We start from the raw sequence: 17215 nt of genomic DNA on the forward strand, positions 1-17215 counted from the left end.
CCCTGGCTCGTGCAGCAGACCTCCGGCAGGAAAACTCTTCCTGGGGCCACCTGCTTGAAACCCATGCGAACGTGAGCACCAGCGCGCGTACCTGGGTCCTCTCCTCCCTGCCACACGCTGGCATCAAAACGCAGAGGGACTTCCCCAAACCAGAACGGCAGCAACGTGCCCAGAGCCATACCAGGGAATAAACAGTTCCTAATATTTGCTGCACATCTTACAGTGCAGGGATTTACCATGCTCAAACCACTTTGGATGAGTTCCAGTTTATGCCCTGGTACAAGAGATCCTGGGGCACAGGTTACTGGGAGAAAACAACAGGTTTTGACACTGCCGATGAGAAAGCTTTCATCCGCTTCCCAGAACCGACGTGCCATCTGCCAGGACGTGCTCGAGCTGCCCCAGGACTCCCAAAGACTGTGAGGTTTTACGGTCCCCAACATGTCACGGCTGCAGCCTGGCAGACCTTTCCTCCCGCCTTCTCTTCCCGTCCCTGCAACAAGACGGACCGAGTCCAGACCCCGCGGATGAACAACCCTCCTTCACCGAGGACCAGCCTGCTCTGCAGCTCTCTCAGGCCTGGCGGGGACCTACAATCAATCACGCCCGTCCGAATCGCACTCGCCGTGCCTCGTCTCATACGGGGCAGCAGTGCTCCTCCCGGTCCTCCCTCGGGGCAGGGCTCCCACGAGGCGCCCTCTGCTCCAGCACAGCATCCTCATCCTCCCTCCGCTCACGCTTGACTCCTTACCGTGTCCAGCCCCAGGACAGCCCTGGTCCCACTCCCCAGGACACAGGCTGGGGCAGGGCCGTGCTCCGGGTCCCCCAGCGCTCCATGGCCCCCTGGCCTGGCCGAGACCCGGGAGGGAGCGGGAGCGCTCGCCGCCGCTGCCGGCGCCTGCACTAACTCTGCCCCAGAGCTGCTCAGCCGAGCGGCACCGATGCCACTTCTGCAGCTGGAGCAGCGCATCCAGCCCGGCTCGGGCTCTCCAGGGCACCGCTACCCGCCGCCGAGGCCCAGCACACGGACGCGCAGGGCTGCCGCGTCTGCACCGCGGGGCCGGCTCGGCCGACCTGCGTGCACTCCGCGCGGGAGCCCGGCAGCGCCCAGGCGGCTCCACGCCGGCGCTCGCGCCCGGGACGGCGCCCGTTTCCCCAGCTCCTCGCGCCCGTGGCGAGGGGCGGCAGCGCAGAGCGCGCACCGGCCCGGGCAAGGAGATGCCCCCTACTCTGCCGCGTGCGCAAGGCGGGGAGGGCCGGGCGGCAGCAGCGGGCCGGGCGAGGGCGGAAGGGAAGGTCGCTGGCTCCAAAAACGGCACGTCGACGAGTCCGGAGAGATGAGGCTGGAGGTGGAATATGACCGGGCTCGGGGTGAAATGGGCCCAGGTGTCCTAGAGCTCTCCTGCTCCCAAGCTGCCATGCTTCCTCCGAGCCCTCGCTCAAGCGGAGCGGGGCAGCCAGCAAACTTCGCCTAAAGCGAACCGGCCCCCCCCCCGCCCCTCCCTCCCCAAAGCTTCCCCCGAAGGATGGGAAGGGCCCGCGCGGCCCTGCACAGCCGGCCCCCCTGCCCCCCCCGCCCCGCGCGGCTGCCCGGCGCAGGGCACACACACACACAGGGCTCCCTGGCAATGGCAGCGGATGGCGGGCAAACGGAGTTGCTTTTTTTTTTTTTTGGCGTGTCATGCAGTGGCAGCCTCGAGCACACAAATACCTTCATCTTCATCCCCGTCATTATCCGCTAAGTCCTCGCCCTGTTTCTTAGCGCTGGCTCCTAGGGACCAAACACGAGGAGACAGAACAAAAAAGAAAAAGGAAAGAAAAGAAACGAAACAAAACAAAAAAAACAAACAAAAGAGAATTCAAAAATAGCATGATAGCAGAGACGGTGGGGCCGGGCCGGCGCCCCACAGCACTGCTGGCTACTCACACTGCACCTCTCCCAGCGCCACGGCCAGCTGCTGCCCGGGAGCTGTGCCAGGATGCCGCTGCGCCCGGACCCCTTCCCAGCTCCTCCCGGGGGAGCGCGAGCTGCGGGGCGGCCGGGAGGAGGAGGGCACGGCGGCAGGGAGAGCGGATACGCCTCTCGAAGCCCGTGCCGGCCCCCGCCGCACGGTCCCGGCCTCGCTCTGCCCTCCGCGGCTTCCTCACGCGCCCTGGCTTCCCTGGCTGCCGAGCCTGCTCCGGGATGGCATCCCCCTGGTGCCAGTGGGACAGGCTGCCTCGCTGCCTGCTGCCGCCGGGGACAACGTTCTCCTCCATCCGCAGAGCGTGACCGAAGGGCCGCCCTGCCTGTCGCCCCCGCGAGCTCTGCAGCCCCCCGTCGTGCCTGGCACGGGCACGGCGCACACGGCAAACGCTGCAGGGCAAGCCCGCCGCGGGCACCACCGGGAAGCCGGGGCAAGCTGCGGAGACCTCTCGCGATGGGGTCTTCCCTGTCCTGTTTGGCCGCAGCCTGCTCGCCTCCCTCCTGCACAGACCCTCTTCTTAAAAGAGCGATTATATAGCTCACCTAGGACTGGAAAGACGACGACCTGCTTTCCCTGACCGAGCGAGCACCCCGAGAAAGCCCGTTTCTGTAACACCCTGAGCGCCTCTCGGGCTTTCCCGTGGCGCTTAGCAAAGCAGCAATGCCACAGCAGCCCCGGCCCTGCGCTGCGCGCATGTGAGCCGCGTGTTCGGAGGGGGCTGCGTCACGGGCTGCGTGCACCAGGCGCGGCCATCTGCGAGCTGCATGCACCCGCCGTCCGTGCGTGCAGCCCAGCGCCACGGCACGGGGGCCGGGCACGCTGGCAGCAAGGGCGCCTGCGGGGTAGGGGCGAGCAAACGCATCACCGACCTGTGCTAAGGCTCCTGGCTGCAAAGGGCCGCGCACCCTCGGCGCACAAAGCAAGCGCTGTGCAGCCAGCTGCGAGGGGAGGCAGCCCCGAGGCCCGGGAAGCGGCTGTGCTGTCCTCAGCCCCTCGGACCGAGGTGCAGGCCAAACCCGAGGTGGGCTCTCCTCTGTCGCATCCCCTGTCTGCAACGAGGGACCCAGGCCTCCAGCCACACCAAGGCCAGCGACCGCGCCAGGAGCGCAGCCGGCCTGGCAGCGCCACAGTTACGTGGCACTGGAGCGGGATTCCCCAGGGGACACGACAGAGCCAGCGAGTCCTCTGCTTTCTAATGCCTGCACCAAGAAAGCTGCCGGGGTGAGAGGAGCCTCTGGGTGATGGCACGGCTTCCCCATCGGTAGAGCATGCTGCTGCTGCGCCAGGCAGAGAGGCTCCTCTGCGGAGGGGGGAAATCCATGGAGACATGGCCAAGGCCTTCTCCGGAGAGGTGCCTCTGCCCTGCAAAACTGGCTGGGAAGCCAAACTCAGAGAGCTGTTCTCACTGCCATGCCGGAGGGACACGTGGAGCGGTATCCCGCAGGCAACAGGGGCGGCACCCGCCCCACAGGCACATAGATGGGAGCAGGAGCAGGCAAACGGTCCGAAATGACCGTGGGGCAGCTCCATCAGGCCAAGGGCAAAAGCCGTCGCAGGCAGGACTAAGCAGCTGTGCTGACAGACGACGGGGAGGCCTGGCTGGCAGCAGCACTGCAGAGCAGACCGCGCCGGTGGCACAGCAGGTCGCCAGCTGGCTCGGGACAGCAACCCGTCCTGCTGAGAAGCACCAGAGCAGGATATAACACAGCAGCATGATGAGGCACGCAAACACCTCCCAGCTCAAGTATGGTCTCAGCCCTTCAGGTGAGCTACAGGCTTGCACAACACATTAAGCAAGGTGGCCTTTGGAGAAAAGCCAGAGGACCAACAACTGCAAGTCTAGAAAACCTGGCAGGCAAGAAAAATTTGAAGGAGACAGGGTCATTCAAATCCTGAAAGCAGAAGACTGGCAGGATCCACAACAACAGTCTTGCGATGCATAAAAGGCCACTGCGAAGTGGTGAAGTGGAAGGGAAACTCCTTCTCTGCGGCGCAGAAGACAAACAGCTACAGAGCTACGCAAGGCAGATTTAAGCTAGACAAAATGAAAACCTTTCTGGCAGAAAGGGCAGAAGAGATGTCCTGGGGAGGTGTTTAACAAGAGGCTAGACAAACCGGTCAGGAAACAGGTTAGGTACAGCTGCTCCTGTCCTGGGGCAGGGAAGAACTGCATGTCTCAAGAGCCATCCCGATATTCTGCGACTCTCCGAGGTCACCGCCTGACCTACCCCGCTCTGGGCTCCAGCCTTGCCTCCTCACCTTCCTCTTCACGGTCCAGGCCCCCCCCTAAATACCTGACCCCAGTTCCCACTACCTCATTCTCCCATTCTCCACCCAAATCATGTCACACTCTCAGCCTGACACCTCAGCCCTGCAGCATCCCCTCCTTCCCTGCTGCATCCCTCCAGCTCCCTCCCTTCCCCGGCTTGTGCCGGGCTCAGCCACTCCAAGCGCAGCTCCTCAGCCCACCCGCGTCTCCACGTCAGCGCGAGAGCCTCCGCTCTCAAAGGCAGCCGCCCAGCCTTTCTGCAGGCAGGCGCCACAGCAGAGGCTGTAAGCTTGACCTCCTGCATCTTCATCAGGAAGACCTGCAAGCCCTGAAAGCACTTAAATGACTAAGTACCCGTGCAATATTTGCTAACTGGTGCTATGCTCTGACTTCCTTGGTACTGCTCGGGCAGAGGGATTTTTCTCTAACGAACACTGCAGGCAGCAGTCCTTCATCCACACCGTGCCTCAGAGCTGAAAAGATGATTGCAGGCAGCCAGAGTTGCCTTTCCACATCAGAGAGCCCTTGTGCTGCCAAACCCCTGGGACCAGCCAGGCTGCAGCCCTTGAGACCGGCTCCTTTCAGGGGACAAACGCATCCATGCACAGACTGGAAACTTGCAACAGCTAACGAACTGGCACTGAGGGGCTATAAGGAGATGGAGGTGGACCACATCCCTGTGATCCGAGCAACAGGTCAGTGGTCCAAGGGACGCTGAGCAGGGAGGAAAGCGGCCAGAGAGGCTGGAGACGGCCACCCCGGGAGCTCGGAGAGTGCTGCAGAGACCAGAGATGGCAGCCTGCAGTTCTGATGCAGGGACAAGTCTGGAACAACCTGAGCTCCACACACTGCAGCAGGGAGGAGAATTTCAGAGATGGTGGAAAGCAGCAGCAGGAAGCTAAGCACGGGTGCACTAATCCGGGTCATGGGGACGGGAGAACAGAGCTGGCAATTCTGCATGGCAAATGCAAAGCATCAGCTTCCCTCACCCCAAGGAAGGTCCGGGGGGGCACCCTGCCCCACACTTCCCCCTGAAATGGAGGAGACTCCTCCAGATGCAGCAGCACTGGTCAAACATTGCTCATACTGAAAGATGAGGAGAAGAGCCACTAGACAGCAAAGGGTGCAGCGGGACCTGGGCTGCTGACCCAGGCTGGACCACAAGCAGGAGCTGATGCGAAGATGACCAAGGGCAATGGGACTTGGCAGGGTCTTCAGGTATGGCTTCAAGCAACCACTTGCAGGTGAACAGGAAGAACTGGAGCAAGACTCATGAAATAATAACCCATAAGAGGTGTCTGACCATGGAAGGGGCTTCTCAGGGTTAGGGTTGCCAAAAGCCAGCATAGCACATGGGCTGCTCACAACAGCTCTTTCCAGTTCCTGCATATTTGCCTCCGGAGGCATTCAAAGTCACGACTCCTGGGAAAGACACGGCAGAGTCCTAGGTTACAGGGTCCAGGTCCTGCTAGCAGAGGCTGCTTCACACACTGATGAAGCTCCACTTGGAAGCCAGTCAGGGCTTTTTGCCTCTCAGTGCTTGGTGAGAGGCTGCCCCAGAAACCTCCTAACTCCTAGCCCACACTTATCTGTGGATAGTTCACGTTCATTCACCCCGGGCCACTGTCATCCCTCACCTTTGACAGGTCTCCAAGCAAGAGAGCGGCACTGAAGGGTGCTTACCTGCCGGCAGTTAAAGAGAGCAGCCAGGCAGGGCTGCCCGGCTGAACAAGCCAAGCTCTTGTAGTTTCATTAGCAGGTTTCTCGCCTCCTTTGGTTGCCCTCATCATTCTCTGCCTTTGTTCAGCCTGAATTCGCTCTCATACGTTGGTTGGCTTGCACTGCGTTTCAGATGAGGTTTCACCCCTGCTTTGTGCAGCAGTGTGAGTGCTTCTCGAGCTTTGATGTAAATACTTCCCACGAAACCCCCTGCAGCCGCCTCTTCTGCAGCCACACAGCACTGGCAGCTGATAACACTGCTGTAATTAAAACAGCTCCGGTGTTCGCCTCCACAACTGCCCACCGCTGGCCCCAAGCTCCTAAGAGAAGTTACAGATTAGACCCTCTAACACATTCCTTGCACTTTGCTCCACTATCTCCCTGTGCCCATTATTCCAGTCTCCAAGGCCATCCATACCAGGAGATCTTCCTCCACACCAGTGAAGGCTGATACACAGAGCCCAACAGCACCAACCTTCCTGGCCAGTATGGGGAGCACAACTAGTCAGGTCTAAGTTTGTTGATTCACAGGCAGAAAAAATAAAGCACTTACAGCTTTGATTCTCCTCACCTGTCAAGAACTTATTCCACTAACCTGGTATGAATGCCTATTAACTGTTTAACTTAAAGCTGACTGTGAAGTGACGTAGTTCAGGCTGACGAGAAGGATGCATATGTTTTTAATCTCAAATCTGAGAAGTAGGTTTAAGCTCAAGCTCAATAAAAAAGAAAATCACTTTCCCTGAAACAGGAACATCCACGCCGGATTTACGCTATCATAAGTAAACCATTCCAACAGTGGTGACGCCAGTGTAAACAGAGATAAAGAAGGGCGAGGATCCTATTCCTAGGAACCTATTGGGCTTAGCACCATGTGGATAAAAGAGCAGAGTCTGAGCTGAGATTTTTCAAGATCCAAGTCTCCTCCGTGAGGCAGAGCCGGAGCATGTCCCTGCCCAGAGGTCTCGCCTGACCCCTGTTGCAGGCTCGCGGCTGACTCGGACTGGGACAGCCAGCCCCGCTACCCCAGGGGCACAGCCGAGGCCACGGCAGGAGGACTTTCCTCTGACTATCGCAAACGGCAGACTAAGGCATTGCAAACCCAGTCAAGCCAGAGCTCCAGAGAAACTGGGCTGCAGCCCAGGGCAGGGCTGCCCCTGTGGGGCCCCAGCAGAGCAGTTCCAGACCTGCTGTGATTTCAGGGGCTGTTGCTCAGCCAGAGAAACCACAGCAAGGCATAGGCGTGGGGGGACAAGCAGGAGGGTGGGAAGATGCTGCAGCTCCCTTGTTTTTTGCTAGCTAAGAAAGGAACAGACACAGTGGTCCATCAGGAGCTCTTAAAAGACCACCTCCAGCAGCCCCAGCACCCTCTCCTCAATGTAGCATGGGTGCAACAGTCCCAGATGGGCTGTAAACTTTTCTTGAAGGCTCCCACGTAGGCAGCCCTAGGACTCCAGCTGCAATGCCTCAGAGAGGAGGATCCCACAATGACACCGTCACTGTATTAATGGCCAGATACAGCCAGAACTGCACCCGTGCTGGTGGCCACACTGGCTCAGCTGCTTCAGCTCCTGCCTCCAGAGATGACCAGAAGCAGCACCAGGACTGACAACAGCTGTGGATCCTGCCGCTGAACGACTCTGCAGCCAGAAGCAGCTCCCATGGCTAGTCCAGCCATCAGCCTTAGCTGTGGGGCTGCTCTGCATCTGGGCGCTGCCTTGCCCCATCTCTGTCCCTGGGTAATGCACAGGAGCTGCCTCCCTCCCTGAGCGGACTCCTCAAAAGCATCAGATCCCCTCATGCTCTGCTGACCCTGCCAGCACGGACACCTACTCTCGCCTTTGCAAATCATTCCCCGAAGCAGAAGCACAGTGCAGGGGTTCCCACTCCCCGATGGAGCTCTGCAGAGAAGCAGGGACTAAAGAAGCACGAGGAAGAGACACAAAGAATAGGAGCCACTGTAAATCAAAGGCTATGAGGTGCCCTGCCTGGAGACCTCAGGTCAGAGTTTATTGCAAGCACGTGGCTAGCAGTGAGAGATCCCGGGATATGGAGGCTGCAGGACGGGTGGTAAGAAGACTTCCAGCAAGGAAGAACTACAGAAGTCTTGCAGTCACTGGGACGCAACTGCTACTCAGAGAAGTTACTTTCCTGGGGTTCATTTGCACAGAAGCTGCAACGCTTCTCCTGCAGAGCAGACAAAGCAGCACCTCCTGAGCACAGCAGCTGTTTGGCGCTCTGGCCATCCTTGCACAGAAGAGCGAGAAGCAAGGCTGCTGCACTTGTCTCAGCAGCACCATGGGCTCTGCACAGCCACAACCATGCTGCAGGATGCCAGGCAGACTACGCCAGAACACGTCACCAGTAAAAACTGGGGAGGTCTGATACGTGCAGAGCATCCACACTCTTCCCCTCCCAGAAATAACATCCAACTCCTTAGGCGCCAGAGCACGGCCCGCCTCAGACCAAGGCAGCAGCAGCGGTGGCCGAGGGAAGGGGGAAAGCGTCCTAGGATCCATCAGAGCAAAGCGCACGCTGGAAGCGTTTGCAACACAAAGCAAAGGGCAGAGCCGAGTTTTGCACGCAGATACCGGAGCATGTACAAGCACATGCTTTCCTGCTGAGCAGCTTTATTTTCACTAAAACTTGAGCATCAGTTGAGCCTAATCACTGTCAGATCCTTCTGCACAGTGCATGGTTAATTATTCTCAAAGCACGATCGCCCTGACTTATTCCAGGAGAAGGGAGCTGTCTGCACCCATGCAGGAAACTAGGAATCCGCCTGATAAATTCTCCGTGCTTTGGCTGCTATGAAACAAGCTGAGCTTATGGGGGACTAATCATAAAAACTACAGTGAGGTGGGAGCTGAGGCATTTCAAACTACCAAAAATACTGCACAGCTGTCTGATCTGTGAGAGCTTCTATATGTTCATGTATGAAACAGTCTTAGAAATAATAACCAAGAATATTCCAAAACAAGTCAACAGATAAACACTGAACAGACACAGACTGCAGGTATGTTATCTTCACCCTAAGAACTACTCACCCCAGAAATTCAGAGCTAAGTTGAGGGGCGGGGAAGCTTCAGCGTCTCGTTACGAGTTATTCCATTAACGCAAGTCAACAGGCACAGAAGAGCGGCCTGAGCCGAAGGGCAGAGCCAGCGGCCGGGCGCTCTCGTCCTCTGCACGTCGCACCTGGGTGCTCAAATCGCTCGCACTTCGGATCCGGCCACTGAACTCCCCGAGTCAGCGGCGCCCAATGCGGGGCAGAGGGCAGGTCCCCCCCCGGCGCGTTGGGGCACGAGGACGAACCCCCCCCCCCCCCGAGGGGCCCGGGAGGCCAGAGTCCACAACGGATGGACTGCAAAGCAACCGTCGCCACCGGCAGAGCGAACGGGGAGGGGGGCAAAACCAGGTGACAAACGCACCTAAGGCCTTTCCTCGTGTCTTATGTCATCCCCCCTTGCCGGCCCTCAACCCCGGCCCCTCACCTCCGCGCCCGGCCGCGGCGGGGGCTGCGGAGCCCGGGCAGCCGGGGGAGGGCCGGGGCGGGAGGGCCGGCAGAGGAAGCGCTTTGAAGTGGCTCCATCTCGCTGGCACAGCCTGCTCCGGAGGCGGCGTGCGGAGACTCCCTAATGCGGCAGCCCTTTCAGGGGCAGCCTTGGCACTCGGAGAGATGGCGTGTGAATAGCCAGGACAGCGACAGGAAAAGCAAAGCAAAGAAACTGAACAACAGAACGCAGGGGGGAGAAAAAAAATTAAAAAAAAAGAATCGCTGGAAGGAAAGAACTCCCCAAACCTCCGAGCCCAGCTGCAACAGGCCCCGCGAACCACAGGGGCGCGCAGAGAACGAAGTAGGGGAGACACGGCCCCCCCGCTGCCGCAGGACACCCGGGACAGCGGCGCGGACCGCGGCAGCCCAGCGGCGGCCCCGCGCAGGGCTGCGGAGCCCTGGCGTTCCTGCGCTGAGCCTTTCAGAAGAGCTTGTCTGCACGACCGCGTCGGGCCTCGGGTGGCAGCGGAGATTGCTTAGAGATGCGGAAAGCAGCCAGGCCTGGCCTCTCCCTGCCTGCCGGGGGCAGGGGGGGGCTGCGCGGGGTGGGGGGGACAGACGAAGGGCCAAGGCGGACGTGAGAGGTCCGATTCCCGCCTGCCACGGCCAGGCCCGTGCCACCGAGGCTGGATCGGGAGCACGGCGTTATGCTGGGGGAGCCGAGCGGGAGGCAGAGCTGCAGCGCAGCAGGATGAGCCCCGCGCAGCCCTGGAGACGGAGACGAGACAAAGTGGAGTTGTGTCTGAGCTGGAGATGCTCTGCTGCCTCCGAGGAGGCTGCAGCTCAGGAAGGACGTTACTCGAGGGGGGGGGAGCAGGCCCTGAACGCGCCCGCGCCGCTGGGAGAGGCAGATGCGTGCAAGCAGAGGGGCAGCAGTCCTGGCACGTGCAGCCAAGGGAAGACCACAGGCCGGGGCAGAACAGGGCAGCGTCGGCAGAGCCAGGCAAGACTTGCGTTGTAACAGAGGAACTCTGGATGCTAAATGACAGGGATGCGGTACTGGGGAAGAGATCCCAAGGGCGCTGGGAGAGGTCGGCCCAGGACGGGCCGCAGACCCCACGTGCACACACATGTGCATCCCCGGGCGGGTCGATATGCCCTTGAGGGGGGTGGGAGGGAGGCCCACCCTGCTCTGGACGGAAGAGGTGAGAGACCCAGCCCCACCAGCCCTAAGGGAAGGGGTGCATTTAAGTGTGACACGCGACCAAAGGCTTTCTCTCACGACTAGGAGCTGGCAGGCTGCTGGTGACGTTAGGATGAAGGCAGGAGCGCAGGCTCTCACGCCTGGAAGCAGCTGTTCTGAAAGGCCTGGAGCGACGCAAGCGTCCTGCTCTGATCTGAACCCAGACCTTCGGTGAGAACCAGCACCCTCGCAGCGCTGGCGCCAGCTCCCAGGGCAGGGAGCAGACGCGGCCGGAGCATCCGAAGGGTTCCTCTGAGCAGAAAGCGGGCAGGCAGCGGGGCAGGCTGCTCGGAGGGCCCGCGGTCTTAGTCGCGGCACGAGAGAGGCGCTGGAGAAGCACGCCGCGGGCCTGGAGAGAACGGGCAGGCACCCTCTCACTCTCTCTCACTCTCTCTCTCTTTCCTCTCTGTGCCTCTCTGCCGGTCGGCTTGCTACATACCTCCTTTCCTACATATTTTCTTGTTGGGCTTTCGGGTGCATTCCTTGGAAATCCGTTTTACTGTAAAATGAATAAAAGACTACAAAATAACAGGAGGCTCCACTGGCTGGAGTGGGCATGCAATCACAACCACGCTGCCGCCCTCCCGCCACCCCCGGGACCGCGGGACGTGGGGAGGGAGCACTGCTGTGGGAGGAAAACTCTGGGCCAGCTGTGCTGGGATGGAAGGAAGGTGTGGCGCGTCCCGGGGCCAAGAGCCCCAAGGACAGAGGAGCAGAGCTAGCAGGCCGCAGAAAAATCACCTGCCCGCGAGTCTGCTCTGCGCGCAGCAGGCCCTGCTCCGGTTCGCTTCCATCGCCGGCTCTTAGAGCCCGCTTAACCCCCAGGGCTCCCGGTGTGGTGAGGCTGCTGCAGGCCGCGGCAGGCGCTGCCTCCTCTGCCCCTTTACTTACAGTTCAGGTGGAGTCCCCTGGAAAGGAAAAGGTTAGACAGGAGGCACCCGGCGCCGCCCAGCCTCACCACAACGGGACCGTGCCCGCGGGTCGCCAGCACCCCACACTCATCCCCGCCCGGCAGACGGGCGAGCTGCAAAGTGATGCACGGGCCGGTGCCCCCAACCTCCCGGCTGCGCCAGGGCCTGAAAAAGGAGCCGGCCCGTTCCTCGCGAGAGCAGCCGGCGCCGCCGGCCCAAGGGGAGAGGCAGAGAGTGTTCCTCCCAGCCGCAGCCGCAGCCCGCGCCCACAACTAGCGCATGGACCTGAGGGTGGGAAAGGGGGAGGAAGGACAAACCCGAACCAACTCAAGACAGAACCTGGCACTCGGCGCCTGGGGAGCACAAACCAGCTCGTCGCTCTGTGGATCTGCGGTCAGAGAGTCTGATTCAGATTTAGCAACACAAGAGAGGAACCCGTGACAATGCCATGGAGGTGGAGGGGTGGGAGCCGAGAGGTGTGGAGGGGCGGGAGCACGCGAGACAGAGATGGCAGCTGAGGGCAGAGGGCGAGCTGAGTGGCCAGAGAAAGCTTTCCACAAACAGACAGCATGCTGCAGGGTCCACAACCACATGCTTCAAACACAACACCCAGGTGAGACCAACCACTGCTGGGGAGGAGCAGAGCGGCCTCCCCTGCCCTCCCAGAGTGCACGTTCCTGCGGGCACCCCGGTGGGGACTCACCATCCTCCGTGGGGATGTAGATGTTGAGGTACAGACAGTCCTCGTTGGGGTCCTGGATGTACGTGGCCACTATATCCAAATTGGAGGTAAACCAGATGGGCAGCATGATCTCGGGAACGGCGTTGTGAATGTTCTGGGGGCAGACTGGCGAGAAGTGGGTAGCGTTCCTGATGCCTGACCAGGACGGTGGGGGCTCAGGGGGCATGAACCTCTTCTCCCCAACAGGAGGTGCGGCGTAAGGCACCCCCAAGTACTGGTCCACAGGCCCCAGAATCTCGCTGGGCAGCGGCACGCGCACCCCCCGTAACTTCCCATAGTGAGTGTTGACAGTCGGAGAGTAGACCTGGCCTTCCATGCGCACAACAGCCGAGGCAAAGCTCAGGAGCCAGAGGGCAAGACGCAGGTCCCAGCCGGCCACCAGCTCAGGCACTTGGAGAACAGGGGGCAAGAGAGGGCTTCTCCAGGGTATCAGCCACATCGTCTGGGAGGAGCAGCACCAACATCCAGGCCTGAAGCTCCTGGGGCGAGGGCTCAGGGCATCCCCATCACAGCAAGCCTCCGACCTGTCCACCGGGAAGAGCCAGATCCGTGGGGTAAGACAGCCAGGAATCAGCAACGCACAGCCCAGTCGCACCTTCAGCCGGGTGACCTAGGAGCACTGATCCAGAGAGAAGTGCAACTGCTCTTCAGAGCCTGCGAGCTGCCCACTGCTGTCCACCTTCGAAGGGCACGGCCCTGATGGGATTGCTGACACTGTGGAGAGATGGAGGTAATTAACAGCAGACTCACTCTGGAAAGAGTCAAAGGACCTGCGGCACACACAGAGCCAGTGTCCCTGAGCAGGACACTGCTCGGACATGCTGCCGGGCCCTCCCGCCCCCCATCACCCTTTGCCTCTGCCTGTTCCACTACGCAAGTGGGCAGCTCCGGGAGCAGCAGCGACTCCACAGCCTGAAGGAACAGCTCAGAGGACAGCTGGAGCAAGCAGGGCATGAACGTTAAGGTGGTGGACCAGGCTTCCCCATGGGGCAGGTCCTACCTTGGGCAGGGCTGAGGGAGCAGAAGATGCTCACCTGCTAGTGGGGCAGGAGCCCCTGCTCAGCTGCAGGCGGGAGCACGCCAGGGAGAGGAGGAAGAGGACCCCTCATCCTGCAGACACCAGGGAAACACAGCTCGCTGGCCGGATCGCTCCTGGAGCAAAAGCCCAGGAGGCTGCAGGACCCCTGTGCCACACGCTGGACCCCGGCTGCGCTCATCAGGCCTGCGCGACCTTGAGAAGGACCTTGCGTTCACCTCCCCGAGGTGAGAGCCCAGACCGCGATGCCCGGAGGACACCCCGAGACGATACGCGAGACAACAAAGCCGAGCGTTGTCAGCACACGCAGAACACGTGCAGGCGCGCAGACAGCGGCTGCCTGTGCACGCAGCGCGGCGCCGGGCAGAGCCCACCCTCGGTGCTCAGACGCCCGCCCGCGCCTCGGCTCCGCCGGGCGGTCCGCAGGGCCGGGAGAGCCGCGTGGCTGCTCCGCACGGCGGCACAGCCCCCCTCGCCCCGCACTGCGGGAAGACGTCGGCAGCGGCTTACAGGGTGCCAAGACGCTGCATCAGCAGGACGGTGCCGCTTCCCCGGCACGGTGCGGCCCCGCGGGGGCAACCTGTCTGCCACCTCCGCTGCCGTCCTGCGCGGGCCCACCCGCGCCTTTCCTCCCGGCTCCCACGCTGCGCAGCCCGCGCTCCTTCCCTTGGCTCCATCCCCAGCATCGCTCCCCCCGTCCTGGCGCCGCCTGCCTCCCACCACCTCCCATTGCCCTGCATCCACGGGCGGTTCAGGCTCTCTCGCCACCTCACACACCAACAGATGGGACCCACGCGCTCGGCCCCAGACACCCATCCTGCCGGCCCGCGTGCTCTGCGGACAGCCGTCTTCCTCAACGTGCCTCGGCTCTCCTCCGCGCTTTGGCCGGCGGTGCAACGCGGGCGCTCTGCCGGCAGGACAGGAGCAGCCACGCCGCTCCCGGGCGGCGTCCCCACCAGCACCCAGCAGCATCTCCTTGACCCCCTTTCCCCCAACCCCAGGACCTCTGGGCCAGCCCTGGAGAAGCACGCCAGGGTCTTGGTGGGGAGGCAGCAGATGCCGCAGGTGTGCAGCCCCTGCCTGCTGGGCCGGGCTGGGCAGGGAGCCGCAGAGAGGCAGGGCGGGCAGCGGCTGCCAACGGGGACCTGGGGACGCGTGTCAGCGAGCGGAGCTCCTGCGCCGGGGAGCCCTCGCTGGAGGCTTGCGTGGCTTTTCAACGCTCTGCCCTTCCCCTGCCCGCGCTGCCGCCTGCCGCATTCGGGTCTTATGTAACCGGCCCCCTCCCTCCCCCTCGCCGGCGCGGCTGCCTCCCCGGGGGGACGTGGGCGAGGGGAGGCGGCGGAGGCTGCGCTTGCCTACAGACGCGCAACGTTCGCCCTCGCAGCATCCGAGCGGGCAAGGACGGACGGGAGCGGCGGCGGCAGCCAGAAGGCAGCTCCTCACCTCGGCAGGCGGCTTTACAGCCCCGTCCCCGCTCGGGGGGCCGCTGCTTCGCGGCGGGTCAGAGGCCACTAGTCCTGTCCCAGCCGTGCGTCCTCCTCACCCTGGGAGAGATGACGGCAATGCAACGGCAGGGCACCTCCATTTTGCCCCCGAGCATCCTTACATGCCCACCTGGTAAATCTCTCCAAAGCTCGGAGGGGAACGGAGTTGCCTTGGAATTACTGGAGCACAAAATAAGGGCTCTGTGCGGAGGGAAGGAAGTGGCTCTATTCAAGGCTCAGCTGGGCAGGGACTCCACCGAAGGGAGAACACCTCATCCAACGAGGAAAATCCGCAGAGAAAAAAAAAAAAAAAATACACGAAGGGCGTCTCAAATCTGCACTGCACATGTGCAGGCAATTCGCTGCCGGTCATTAAGGAAATGGGCCCGTGCTGTGCCTGCCCTCCTGATCTGCCCAGGGAAAACAGCAGGCTCAGAAATCAGTGTATGACAGGCATAATAAGAGACACTCAGCCCAGAAAATCATGTTACTGCATCCAGCCCACCCAGGCTGCCCGGTCTGGCAAGGCGGGGAATGCAGACACATTTCCAGAGCCCGCGGAGAGACAGCCGGTAATTCAGGACGAGGAGGGTCCTAGAAACGGTGGGGAGAAGCGAAGCGCTTGCACTCATGCCCCATGCAAGGTCAGGACGCAGCACAAGGACACCCACCCGGAACGACCCGGAGGGGTGAGCTATCACAACCGAGACTGATCAGCGCTTTCGTCCTCCAGGCACGGAGACGTAACACGCAGGCGCCCCTGCCTCTACCCGATGTCCACAACCCCTGCGCACCCTCTGTCTCCCCTCCGCCTTCTCCCGCCTCGCCACGGGAAAGAGGAGAGTGGCACACACTGAACGGGGCTGCAGAGAGAAGCAACGACAACACCGCGCGCCATGGGAGAACAACACTGGTATGTCTCCCCCCCCAGAAGGTGCCAAAACCTGGAAAACGAATGCAAGAGCTAATGAAGTGCATCGAGGGACAGAAATACAGCCAAGACACCCCGATATGCCAAGCACTGCTATCACAAAGCTGCACAACATCCCTGCTCGCTGCCTCCTCAGAGCAGCGCCCTGGCTGCACCGCTGTCCTTCCCGCTCCAGAAGCGAACAAACATTCCTCTAATCCTCCTTGTAGCAATTCTCCTCCTTCAGCAGAAGCCTGAGCTTCGCCTAGCAGCAGCATCCCGGGATGCGACGAACAGACGGGGACACCCCGACATGCGTCACAGTCGCTGCACTCTCCAGTGGGATCTCGAGCGTGCTTCGGAGCCGGCGTTGCTGGTAGGCGACCTTGCACGCTCTTCGCTCTCCAAACTGCCCGATTCAGATCTGCTGCACAGCTTCCCTTTGGAAACCATAGGTTAGGATAAAGTCAAATTACTAACGACTGTCATATCCGATTTGTATGGCTGGAAGCTACGGGCAGGTTTGATAGCGCCTGTAACTCCCAGCAGAGCCGTTTCAACTGACCAGTCGTCGTTTTTCCTCCACGGAAAGGTGCACGCCACAGTCCCGCCACCTGTGGCTTACCAGGCGGTTTCCTGGATCAAGGTCTTTTGCAGGGCTGCGGCCACACATTGCCTTGGGCGCTAGGGCTCCGAGAAGTCCTCCGGCCGAGGGATTTCGCAGCACCACCCGCCGAGGCGGCACGGCGTGGCAAGCCCGCAGCCTGCCAGCTGGGCTGCGCACACAAGGCGCTGCAAAATTAGGGCTGAATTCACCCCCCGCTTCGCCTCCTCGGAGCGGCTGCAAAGCCTGTGTAACCACCGCGTCCTAGCACAAGAGTGAATCTTCCTTGTAAAACAGAGCCCGAATCGGATTCTTGCTACGGAATTCTATTATCACGATATTCCTTTGGGGTTTTGTTTAATCCTCACCCGTGGCCTTTTAATAGTTTTCAAAAAACAGGGAAATACAAAGACAAAAACCATATGTTAAGGCAGAATTCAAGTTCCAAGTACACATCTATAACCCAAGGAAAAATACGTTACAAGACACGCGACTGTCTCAAATTACAAGCTGTACAGTGCATAGGACACAGAGGGGTAAGTGACATTTGCGACAGCCAAATATGTCCAGATACGGAGATGCACAGTCAAGGCACACAATAACCCTAATGTTACTTCAGAGAGCCACAATGCGATGACAGTAAAATTCAAATCACAGTATTTTCACATTCGTAACAACAGATTTGATTCCATTGTTTTTCAAAGACTTTTTTCCTCCATCTGCTGATGTCCCTGCAGCACAGAATAAAGGCACCCAAACAACCTCAGCAACACGCTTCCAAGCCTTCCTGTGTTTGGACTGCTTTTCAATTACAAAACCAAAAATGATGCAAAC

General features: G+C 60.7%; 1 protein-coding gene across 1 annotated transcript in view; it reads right to left on the bottom strand.

Annotated features, from left to right (window-relative positions):
* Positions 1-17215, bottom strand: part of NLGN3 (neuroligin 3) — a 49742-nt gene that overhangs the window by 14730 nt on the left and 17797 nt on the right. Inside the window, exon 2 of the mRNA XM_067304110.1 lies at positions 12309-13061. Within this exon, the coding sequence (XP_067160211.1) occupies positions 12309-12786 (478 nt within the window). The 5' untranslated portion in view covers positions 12787-13061. The remainder of the gene's footprint in view (positions 1-12308; positions 13062-17215) is intronic.

This window comes from Apteryx mantelli, chromosome 13 (assembly GCF_036417845.1).
Source record: "Apteryx mantelli isolate bAptMan1 chromosome 13, bAptMan1.hap1, whole genome shotgun sequence".
NCBI lineage: Eukaryota > Metazoa > Chordata > Aves > Apterygiformes > Apterygidae > Apteryx > Apteryx mantelli.